Source organism: Taudactylus pleione, unplaced genomic scaffold (genome assembly GCF_031769625.1).
Source record: "Taudactylus pleione unplaced genomic scaffold, aTauple2 ptg000845l, whole genome shotgun sequence".
NCBI lineage: Eukaryota > Metazoa > Chordata > Amphibia > Anura > Myobatrachidae > Taudactylus > Taudactylus pleione.
The window spans coordinates 1,878,967-1,891,248 of NW_028285247.1; the positions used below are offsets into that span (position 1 = coordinate 1,878,967).

Consider the following 12,282-nt stretch of genomic DNA (forward strand, 5'->3'; position numbering starts at 1 on the left):
TCAGTGAATTAACCCATGCAGACTCCTGTGAAACCTGGGGAGGGGAAATAGTGAGACTGTGGGGTACCATCAGTTGTCTCGGGAACCCCTGCATGGGTGACGACACCACTGACTGCTGGGACAATCCCATCTGCAGGTGGCGGAGCTAACTGGCCCACTAGGGTTGTAAGCGCTTTAGCGAAACAAAACCCAGGGAGGTTCCTCTACCAGAGCCGTGACAGTAATTGGCCGCGCCAATAAATAACACTGCCGACATAGCCCCTCCGCGTTACCCTCCCCCTCCGCTATTGGTACATTGCACTTAGTACACAAAAGCTGGAGAGGAAATTCACTCTCAGACATGATGGTAAGTATGTGGACTCCTCTCACTGATACTCGTTAGTATAGTGGGAGAACCACCCTGCAATCACCGCACCGCAAGGGCTTTAGCAGAAGAAGAGCAGGGACAGTAAAATGGCTGACAGTAGAAAGTGAAAGTACAGGCAGCAGACGCTAGCAGAAGTCACATACAATGCAGAAGAGTCTGGTAGGACACAGCGCTGCATACACAGACCTGTTTCAACGGAGGAGAGGTAAGCCCGGGGACCCAGACCGCGATGCCACCGTCAGCAGCTCCAGCAGCATTCACCATACAAAGATGGCCACCGAGGAGCAGAGAGGAGGCCGGCCTGGGGGAGGAGCTATGCCACAGGACCAATCCCAGCGCAGAGAGGGCTGTGTTCATCGGGGGAGGCGCCGGCTGTGTACAGGGAAGGCGCGCTCCCCTGGCATGCAATTAACCCCTGGGGACACCGCAGCGCTCGCCGCTCAGCTGCAGCCCGCTGTCCCAGGGGGGGGAGTGGAAGCGCAGTTTAGTTAACTGGTTCCACGCTGCAGCCAGTCCCCAGGGAGCCCCCTGCCTGGGGACTGTGGACCATGTGCTTAGGAGGGACCGCGGGACCCCTGCTGCTTACCTGCTGCCCCTTGAATCCGGCCATGGTCCGAAACATCTGGGGGTCACCACTAGCCGTGACCCCAGATGCTTACCAGCATCCCCGGATCAGTACCGGCGTTCTGGTACCAGCGGGGTGTAGGGGAGACAGTATGGACGTCAGCAGTGACTGTCCATGCTGTACTCCCAGATGTGCAGCCACAGCTGCCTTGAAGAAAACTTCAGGGGCTATCCTTAGCCCCCCTCTAAACACGTGCTCCGACTCCGAGCCGGGCACCAACGAAACTGGGATGCCTTGGCTCGGGGGCGGGGTATAGGAGGGGGGACCCTAGTGCATCCTGGGAGGCTGAAAACTTAACTCTATGGTGCCCGATGCCTGATGTCATCACCTATACCCCAAGGTGTCCTGTGGATAACCTATGGACCCTGATGTAGAAAATTTCTATTTGAATTCTATTTTCAAAAAATATTGACTGAGAGTGCCCTAAATGGAATTTCTCTTTCCAATTAATTCAGTTGTAGCTCTAGTTGTTATTCCAGGAGTACCTTCTGATTGTAAAGTGTCCGATTACTAATTAACACATACACTGTAAGTTAGGATCTGATGGTGAATGTCAAGATGCGGCCTGAGATCGGCCGCTACTCACCCCTATGCCGGCGTCTTCCTGCTCTGAGGCGTGTGGATGTCAGGCCTAGAGATCGGTAGTGGCTGAGTATTCTCCCCAGGGTCTGCTAGAATCCTCATGTGTGCGTCTTGGTTGCACAGGCGTGGACATGGGTGCCGCCATGTTGGTTCGTGTCATCTGACTAGTATCCTCCACTGGTAGCCTGCGGGTCGGTCAGCTGCCTCGTTCGGCCAATGACCAGCTACCTAATGGTATTTTAGTTTAACTCTTGGAACAGAAAGTTACCTGTGTAACTTCGCTTCTCTAGTGTTCATTTGCTGAGACTGCATCCTAGGCTTAACACTATTCCCTAGTGTTCTCTATCAAGTTGCAAACCTTTGTGTTTCTCATCGCTATCTAGTGTCTGGATTCCCAGTCACCTAAAAACCTTCGCTACACAGCGTCAAACTCACCAGAACTGTTATCCATCGCTACTCAGCGTCTGGATTCCCAGTTATCTCGCTATTTAGCGACTGGAACAACAAAGCTGTTCTCTTCACCATTCAACGTTTTAGTTCCCCAGTACAACTAATTGTGGAAAACAGTCTTTGGATCTCCTCAGTTGATTCCATCGCTAATCAGTTACTGCCTCATCTAACTGATTCTCCTACTTACTCCTCCAGCACATTCCTAGTCCTGTCCTTGTCTTCCTGCTACTCTCAGATATCTACTGTGGGGCCGCGACCTGTTCACTTGGTGCACTGAAACCCACATCCCGCTTGGAGGGGTCACTGGGGAATACCATCAAGTGGATTAGCCTCCGCGCCCTGGAGTAGGTCTCGCCAACATCTGCCAGTAGCCTATACTTATATTTTGCTTCCCCATCACTTACCTCTAACTCACCCTAGCCCCCCGGCTATTGAACCCACAGCTGAAGACAATCTATACCAAGGCATGACAGTGATATTGTACTGCATTAAACATACTACACTTGATAAATAGTTTGGTGCGGTTGCAAACTCCCTTTGCAACATTTCAGAAGAACAAACATAATAACATAGCTTCATACAATATATAATAATATTATACATTCCCCTGATCCCCAAATGATGCCAGTATCCACCACAAATGGTGCGGGAGAGAACCAATTATTCCTAAAATACTGTTACTGTCCCGATAGCTACATTTATGTGTATAACATTTACCAGCAAAAGCTTACTCTAAACGATCATACTGAATAATCATAATTATGATATGTGATTGGCTAACAGAGTCACAAACGCATTCACAAAACGAATACTTTATATTATTGCTTGCTGAATCACAGGGGTATGCTTAATTGTTTACATATCTTCTGAACATTTTTACGTGGATTGTACCTGTATATGGATTTGGAACTAGTTTTCCTTTATCGACCTGTTAAGCTAATAAGTAAACATTTTGGCTTATTTTTTTAATGAATAAATAATGGATAAATAGTCTTGTTCATTATCCAGATATGTAAAAACTTATATATTTTACTTTTTATGACATTCTTTAGACAGTATTAGGAAAATGTGCCTTGGTGTAATGCTTACCATTTGATTCGCTGAGAAAAGTGTGTCCACCATCATGGCTGGCGTGTGATCTGCGGTTGATTGCCGACCCTTGGAAGCTAAGATTATGGCTGCTCGTGGTCTTTTGTGTATTGCTCAGAAATTCATATGGCTTCTCTCTAAAAACAAAAGGAGATAATACACAGAATAGCATGAGAACAATTGAAGAGATTACTAGGAAGAAGCAGTGTTTCCTCTATGGTTAAGGTAAGTTACAGGAAATATGAAAAGGATGAGTTAGGCTGAATAAATATAGGAGTTCAAATATTTCTGACCCAATCCTCAAAAGGTACCATTCTGTATATCAAGTATCTCATTTAAAGGTGGGTACATGCTGTATGTGTCCAAAACATGTAGAATAGAAGCATGCAAGAGAAAGCACATTTACATGCAGTTCTATTTAATGTATCTGAAGGTCCTTGCAGCTGTAATACAGTAGAGTTTGTGCCAAGCAAACAAGTGTGTATACCAGGGTTGCCTACCCTCCCGATTCGGCCGGGAACCTCCTGATAAACGGGTGCAGCTCCCGGCCCCCCGGAAAGGCAGGGAAGCCTCCCGACTGAATTTCGTAATTTTGGCCCCGCCCCCTGCTTCACAATGCCTGTTTTATCGGCATTGTGTTATGGAGCGGGGCCAAAATGACACGTTGCCCTGCCCCCCGTCACGCCCGCAAATGACATCTGCCCACTCAGCCACGCCCCCTGCCCTGCCAATCTGGCTGCTCCCTCCTGTAAAGGAGCAGCCAGATAGTCGGCACGTATGGTGTATACAATGCTTCATGATACCAAAGAGATGCACTTTTACAGTGGTACTAATAAACTCTAAAGTTGCATTACCCTATTTGTAAACAATATACTAATAAAGCATCACCTTCACAAGAGAGATTAAAGCTGCATACACACGCAGCAATCAGACAATATCGTTATCGTTGTCTGATTGTCCTGCGCCCTCCCTGGTGTGCTGGATGATCGATATCAATCATCCAGCACACCACCAACAAGCCAACGACGAACAAGTTGACCAGCATACACGGGCGATGGACGATATCGCTATCATACAGATGTGCCCGTGCATCGCTGGTCGATGGTGAGTTGAGAGGGACCACTTAAATGACAGATTTGAACGGTAACGATAACGTTATCGTTGAAATCGCTCATTTATATTGCTACGTGTGTGTAAGGGCCTGGTACAGAGGCGTAGGCTGCTGCGCCTGCTCGTGTCTGTTGCCGGAGTCATGCGATGATATGCAAACACTGGTATCAGCCCTCTCCTGGTGTAGTAGCTTGCGTCTGCATGTGCTGTAGGTCATTGGTAGTTTCTACGTCTCTGCATGCTGTAAAACTAACGGTGATTCTTTAGTTGCCACCATCAACACTTGCACCAGCCCTATGCAGCTTCGTCATCTGACTATATGGCTGCGGCTTTGCATCTGAGAATGCAACTGCTTTCACCGAGATGCCCGCGCCCATAACACGTCCATGAGACAGACTTTTTGTTGTTTCCACTTCTAATCACCTCAGTCACCGCCCATCACTTTTCCGCCCCATTTTTGATACCGTCTGTCCTGATTACAGCAGCATCTTTGTGCGAATACTCTGTATCACGCATGCACCAGCCCTGTGTATCACGCATGCACCGGCCCTGTGTATCACGCATGCACCGGCCCTGTGTATCAGGCATGCACCATAGGAGTTTTCAAAAATTTTCAGACATGTGTAGTTACTAAAAATCGTCGCTCGACTACGTGAACATCGGCATTGCATGCAACTCAGAAACTCAGAATCAGGCCCTAAGAGGCTATTGTCTTTACAGTATTAATAAAACAAGTCACATTTCTTATATAATATGTAAATAAATACAGCAGAAATCCAAATGACAATTTAAATTAAATTAAATACAAACATCTGTTGTTTTGCCCTTAAAAAAGCAAATGGGAATATTATTTCTGGAGATAAGTATTATAACCTGGAGCGGTCAATACGCCACTAGCCAATCAGAGGTGACTAGTCAGTGCTGCTGTCAGCCATCATAACCATTGCGTGTCATTGCAGTTGCCCCCCTTCAACAACTGCAAATATGCTTTCTAAAAGATACAGTATGAGCGGATGCGTCCATGTCTAATTACTGTACCCAGCCCATGCTTGTCTGCTTCTGCCTATCCTCATTACACCTCCCTGGCGTAAGGAGACCAAAGTCAATGATACACAAGTATATATACATACATTTTCGTGCCCATGCGCAGTATGAAAATACAGTATACAAATTCTGTTATTTCCTGCAAACTACCATATTAGATGGGAAATGCATTGGCAACCAAGGATACACACAAGCACACATAACATGTTAGAGAAAGTAGATGTGTACTTCGCGAATGATGCTCCAGCCGCTGCATTTCACATAGAAATGCATTGGCTGAGAGAGGGAGAGCCTCTGCCTCTCAGCCAATGAGCGGTTCAACCCATTGACTTCAATGGTGGGAATCGCAAGATTATTAAAGTGCATTCCCACCATTGACATCAATGGAGGAAACCGCTCATTGGCTGAGAGGCAGAGGCTCGTCTCTTTCAGCCAATGAACGTTCAGCCAATGCTATCAGCACTGTCCTGGGCTGCCCTAGAGAGGGGGGACCCCTATATTGGGGGGTCCCCACCTCCCCAGCCTGGGCTGACTAGCGTGGGGTGCTGAATGCAGTGCTGAAGTGGGTCCCATGGCTGCGGCATTACACCCCCACTAGAAAGAGCTCGGTGCTGGTTGTGGATAATACGGGGGACCCCTACTCATTTTGTCCCTCATATTTCCACAACCAGGACCGATTCACTGAGCCTAGTGCGGGTTGTTGAAAATACGAGGGACCCCTACGTCTTTTTTCCCCATGTATTTTCACAACGAGGACTGGTTCATACAGACCGGTGCTGGTTGTGCTTTTAGGAGAACCCATGTAATTTTTTATTTTAACACTTAAATAGCTTTTACACACATCATGAAACTTGCATTACAAGGTGTGAGTTTACCCGCAGTTTAACTTGCATGCACTCACATGCCAGCCAAACTCGCACCCTTTTATTTTTGCGAGAGAAACATGGAGGGGACAAAGGGGACCACCCACCCTTGAAAAAGTCCATACAGGGGACGAAACGCGTTGGGGACACTACAGTGACCTACCTTTTTTACCCTGAACTTTTATAGTAAGATTGTAGTTTCCCTTGTTGCTTTACGTTTAACCCTTCATTACCTGTACCACCAGGAGCATTAATTGCATGTGGACAGGCAATAAATTATATTTTTAACCTCACGTTGAGTCCATGCACTAGTGTTTATATGGTTTACCGGACTACCTCTCCCACACCCATACCAATTGGACCGTCGAGCAAAGACTGCAGGTGAACCAGCGGGCCTTCGGCAGGATCTGGGTAAGTACTCACCACATACTTTACACCAATCTTGCCTACCTGCACCTGATGCTCGGGTCTCCTCTTTTTGCATATGGGATACGTTGAGGATGAGAGCTGGGACACCGAACAATATACCAGTGGACAAAGGGAGATCGTCTTTCCTTTTTTTGCACCATTAACTGTTATTTAAAGAATCAGCTGACAACCCTATAAGAACATACTGCCACAAGTTATTGCCGACCCGGTGTCTTAAGATCATATATTGACTGAACTGTTTTTTAAGTGAACACCCTACCCACAGTTTTCACGGTGGTTTACACCAGGACTTACATTCCATATTCCCCATCCCTTTCCCCTCCCCCCCTCCTCTCTCCCCAATTTAGATCCCTATATACACCCATAGGCTAGAAGTGTGTCAATATTCAAAACTACCCTACCCATATTTCTAGACTCAGAGCGCTCACACCTCCCCTTGCCTATCATGGAGGGGACAAAGGGAGAGACACGGAAGGGGCAAAGTGAGAGAGGCAGAGAGGGCAATAGGAGAGAGATGGAGGGAGAAAAGTGAAAGAGACGGAGGGGGCAATAGGAGAGACATGGAGAGGGTAATGGGTAAGAATAGCACAGTTTTTCTCTCTTTTTTAAATACTCATACTTATTATGTTATTTTGACCCAACTACTTAAAAAAACAGGACTGCTCGGTAATTATTTTGGCTTAGGGGTGCCTTGAAAAAAAAATGATCGATACCCTAAGGGTGCCTCAAACTGAGAAATTTTGAAAACCACTGTCCTGGTTGTATTGGGATAGCAAAATGGCTACTGACAGCCATTTCTATTCATGGTTCTTATGTGTGTATCAGACATGAGGTGGTGTATCAAGCATGAAATGGTACAGGAATATGGAAGCAGACAGGCCATAAATCCACAAGGCGTTGTCTACTGCGATGTACGCTTGCGTTAAGTTTTAGAAAGTCCTTATCAGTAGTTGACCAATAGAGTAGTTTGAAGTAGGTTTATGCCCATATTAGTAATGTTAGCTGGGTATGACAAGTAGGATGCTTTATAAGCAAAGAACAAAGAAGCTGCCAGTGGCCTGCCCTAAGCCTGGACCAGAGACTGCAGCTGGTAGCCAGGGTATTGTTTGTTCCAGCTCTATTCTGAGAGGAGGCTCCTGGATCGTGTAACCATCTTATATTCCGAAGCTAAGTGACTATTATTCTTCCATATCTTGTTATTTGTTGTAATAAATTATATCTTTTTTCAAGATACTGGTTTGTGCGGCTTAATTAACCTTCTGTGTCCAAGACCTTATCTCGTTCCACCGGGAACATTAAAGTGGTGTTAGGAAGTGGGATACAGAGAGTTAATAGTCATAAATCTGCTTGGAATGTATAGTCGATTGTTTTAGCATTGCCGTGCAAACGTATTGTGCAAATGCAGGGATGTGCAAACCCATTTAAAAAATCCTCTGTCTCATAAGTGAATGAGGGAGGTGTGACCTGATCAGTCACAGAGTGTATAGTGTGCGTCACAGTATATCTGTATGTTGTCTGTTTACTGTCTTTGTGTTGTTGAAACAAACAAGAACAATGCATTTTAAGATTTTTAAGAAATATGCAAATATGTTGAAAGATGAATTGGGATTTCAGCTGGCTGATTTCCAGAAAAAGCATAATGTTGGTTTTTCACTGCCTGGTATTGATAAGAGTAAAAATAGTGAAATTTTACATAGACCAATATTTGTTGAAAGAAGTGTAAAATCTGTTCAGAGGAATGCAGTGATAAAGCCTGTCTCACAGACAGAGAGAGTAAGCCTGAATTCACATTGTCCCAGAAATTCCATAGGGAGGGGGAGTGAACACTCACAAGTAAGAGTTGAGATGTCAGCTTGCGTAGAAATAGGTGCTGATTTATTACACACAGAAAGTGTAGAAATTAGTGAGTTTGAGATATACAGAGAAGTGTGTCAGAAAGAACTTGAAACAGAAAATGTGATTGATCAGAGGAGTCATTGTGTGATGCAAATGTTTGATGATTTGACAACATGTGAACAAAATGTTGAAACCCATGAATTCAGGGAATATGTCCAGAAATCAGAGTCAAAATTGAATGCAAATGAGGTTTCTGATAACATGCCATTGATTTCTGGTACTCCTGAGGTGAATGATGATATGTCTGAATTGCCCAGGACTCTCCAGCTTGCCATCCATTGTGATATGAATGCAGAACAGGATATATGTTCTTGGCCATTCAAAGGGGAGTTGCTAAGTGAAGGGGTGGTGATGATGCCTTTTGCCTTGCCCAATGAGACATGGGCATTGCCCAAAGCCAAAGGGGGGGAGTTAGGCAGGATTGCAGTTAAAGACCATGCCCGAGACTGAAGACTCCCCCTGTGACAACATTACTTTTACATGGCATGATCAACGTGTCATTGTTGAGTTTAAAGATGCAAAAAGTGAACAAGATGTGTTTTCTGATGAAACATCCATTGCAAATGATGTTCATGGTTTACTTGTTCATTGTGAAGGAGGGATTGGTGGGTACACACTGACCAACCACAAGGGGCATACATGCAGTACAGACACACCGATTGTGGGTTTGTTCAGTGACAAAGGTGCAGATTTTGTGTATGGTAATGAAATTCGCATCCCAGTGTATTTCCTTACAAAGCCTTACCCGCCAAAGGTTTTGAAGCAGCTGAAAGACACACAGTTGCTAACGACAATGGCAGAAACTCTCATGCTGATTAAGGAGATTAAAGTGCTACTTGCTGGCCGAGTAAAATTTAAACTAATGTTTGAACTGTCCATATTGGATTTCTGTATGATCACAGCGCCACGGTGGTGGGAAGATTTCCAAGACAGAGAGCATTATTAGTTCATGGACTATGGTGCTATCTGCACGCACACAGGATTGTTGTGGATTTTTGCTAGAGCAAAGCAGCTATCTTTACAAGCTGACAGCCAACAGATAGAAGAAGGGGCTAGTGAACTTGTTGAATCTATGACTGTTTTCCAAGTCACTGACAAGACTGGATGCCCTGTAAGTTTCACACTGAGAAATGGACATTTGACACAAAGTCTATATGCGCTGCTGTCCAAAGCTGGAAGATCGATGTGGGACATGCTGATACACACATTTACAGCTTCAATGGTGTGTGCACAAGTGAACTGAGCACAGAACATTGTGTGCAATTCACCGCAAAGACAGCACTGATGATGCTAGGAGAACTGTTAAGCCATGGCGGAGCTGACGCTGCATTCAACCAAGCTCAAATCAAAGGGATTCCTTATATCCAAAGCATGGTCAGAAACATTGCAAAAACCTGTTGTGTTTGCCAACAGTTGGAAATGTGGCCTATCTTGCTTGCTATTGATAAAGGCCTAATGGACTGTGAAATAACTGTGCAGTCTGGCAATTTGAATTCATCGTTTGCCACCAAGAAGATGGAGGACGAGTGTTGTACTGAACAGCTACAAAACACTGTCATTCAGGAGTGAAGTTGTCTCAAGCAGAGTGATACAAGAGACTATCCTGAACATGTGACACAGACTGATTTGTTGATATTATGGGATGTCCAAGAAGACTCAAGCAGACAAAGACACCCATTTTACAGACACAACGTGGAGCATATTGGGTTTTCCATGCTTCATACCATTCACAAAACTGACATCAGTATGATTGAATGAATGGATGTGTTGTTTAGGAAACAGGACTGTTATATATATATATATATATATATATATATATATATAAATATATACACACACACACACTGTTGGGTTTTTAGAGCAGGCTGTATACTGTATATATATATTTTTTTAACCGGAGGCTGGTAAAAGGTGCAACTTTTTAAGTACGATATCTGGTGCACAGACACAAACATTTATGATAAGGTTGTTGTGAAGAAATGTTTAGTAGGAGGAGAAATAGAGACAGGTAGAAGAGATCATTTCAACAGGATAAGTAAATGCTTATTTTGTTTTGTTGTTATGGTTTATCTCACACTGTTTATTTGTTTAAGCCAACAGGTTGATGGTTGGAGTAGGAGATGAGAGAACATCGCTGGAGGCGTGCCTGGATGATGATGGCCAGAGAGTGATTTATTATACAGGAGAGAGAGTCCAGGAGGACAAAAGAGTTATAAGATCTGACAACACAACCATTACATACATTTATGTGTATTGTGCAAGACTGAACTTGTGCCTTATATTGGTTGGAACCACACTCACCAATATTCTCAAGACTTTTTCAAGATTTCACTGAACTGAGTTTCAACTTTACTGATATTAATACTGATATATTGATTTAATTATATGTATTATTCACTGTTTTATTAGAGTATTCACATATAAAAGGGGATTGTTTATGTTTGAGTGCATGGTGGGTAGGAAGATATTTCAAATACGGGATGTAGGAGCTCAATTGATTAATACTGCCAGGGAATGGTGGGCTCTGTTAAACATTACACGTAATTGAAGTGATACCCCAAACATGATGCAATTAACACTTGATCCTGATAAGAGCAGAGATCTTTTGGCCAATGTATACACTGTGGTGGCTAATATTCCATATATTCTTCCAGATGATGTGTATTACCTTTGTGGGAGAAAGGCATACAAATGGTTGCCTTATGGGGGATTTGGTAAGTGTACCCACCACATTCTTTACAGATGGGAATCAAGTTAATACCAAGCAGATTCCACATCATTTGTTAACCAAGAGAGCAGTGCGGCCTTTAAAACAGTATTATGAGGAAAGTTGGTTACGGTGGTTCAACCCTGTTCAGAAATAGGGGGTTGGTTTACTGCACATGCTCATCTATGGAATCATGATCATAATATGTATGTATGTATCTTGGGATCAAGGTATTATTTATTTGTGTAGGGAAATGTTGTAAAACGCTGGATTCTGTTAAATTGATGCCGATTAGGAGGAAAGATTCCTATGAGAACATGATATACATGTCTTCCACACCATAAGCCCAAGGGTGGACTGTATTGGGATAGCAAAATGGCTACTGACAGCCATTTCTATTCATGGTTCTTATGTGTGTATCAGACATGAGGTGGTGTATCAGGCATGAAATGGTACAGGAATGTGTAAGCAGACAGGCGTTGTCTACTGCGATGTATGCTTGCATTAAGTTTTAGAAAGTCCTTATCAGTAGTTGACCAATAGAGTAGTTTGAAGTAGGTTTATGCCCATATTAGTAAAGTTAGCTGGGTATGACAAGTAGGATGCTATATAAGCAAAGAACAAAGAAGCTGCCAGTGGCCTGCCCTAAGCCTGGACCAGAGACTGCAGCTGGTGGCCAGGATATTGTTCGTTCCAGCTCTATTCTGAGAGGAGGCTCCTGGATCGTGTAACCATTTTATATTCCGAAGCTAAGTAACTATTATTCTTCCATAGCTTGTTATTTGTTGTAATAAATTATATCTTTTTTCAAGATACTGGTTTGTGTGGCTTAATTAACCTTCTGTATCCAAGAACCTTATCTCGTTCCACGGGGAACACTGGTCATTAATGGTATGCCTATATGTGCAGTCCCTTTATGGACCTTGATGTATCATTAGTACAGTATACTAGCACAATTAATCTGATAGCAGCTTGGGGCTAAGCTTAATTGTATGGAAAAAAAGTTTATAACGTATGTATTTTTTGCTGTGTTTACATAATTAACATACAAAAAATTACACTTAAAAATAGGATTACCGCTAAATGTTATACCTGTTGTTGCCAGGTATCAGACCCATAA

General features: G+C 43.8%; 1 protein-coding gene across 2 annotated transcripts in view; it reads right to left on the reverse strand.

Moving 5' to 3' along the window:
- The window catches only part of LOC148474395 (uncharacterized), a 36,451-nt gene that overhangs the window by 20,733 nt on the left and 3,436 nt on the right, over positions 1 to 12,282 (reverse strand). For both annotated transcript variants that reach the window (XM_088458631.1, XM_088458630.1), the window contains exon 2: positions 3,114 to 3,250. In XM_088458631.1, the coding sequence (XP_088314757.1) occupies positions 3,114 to 3,250 (137 nt within the window). The remainder of the gene's footprint in view (positions 1 to 3,113; positions 3,251 to 12,282) is intronic.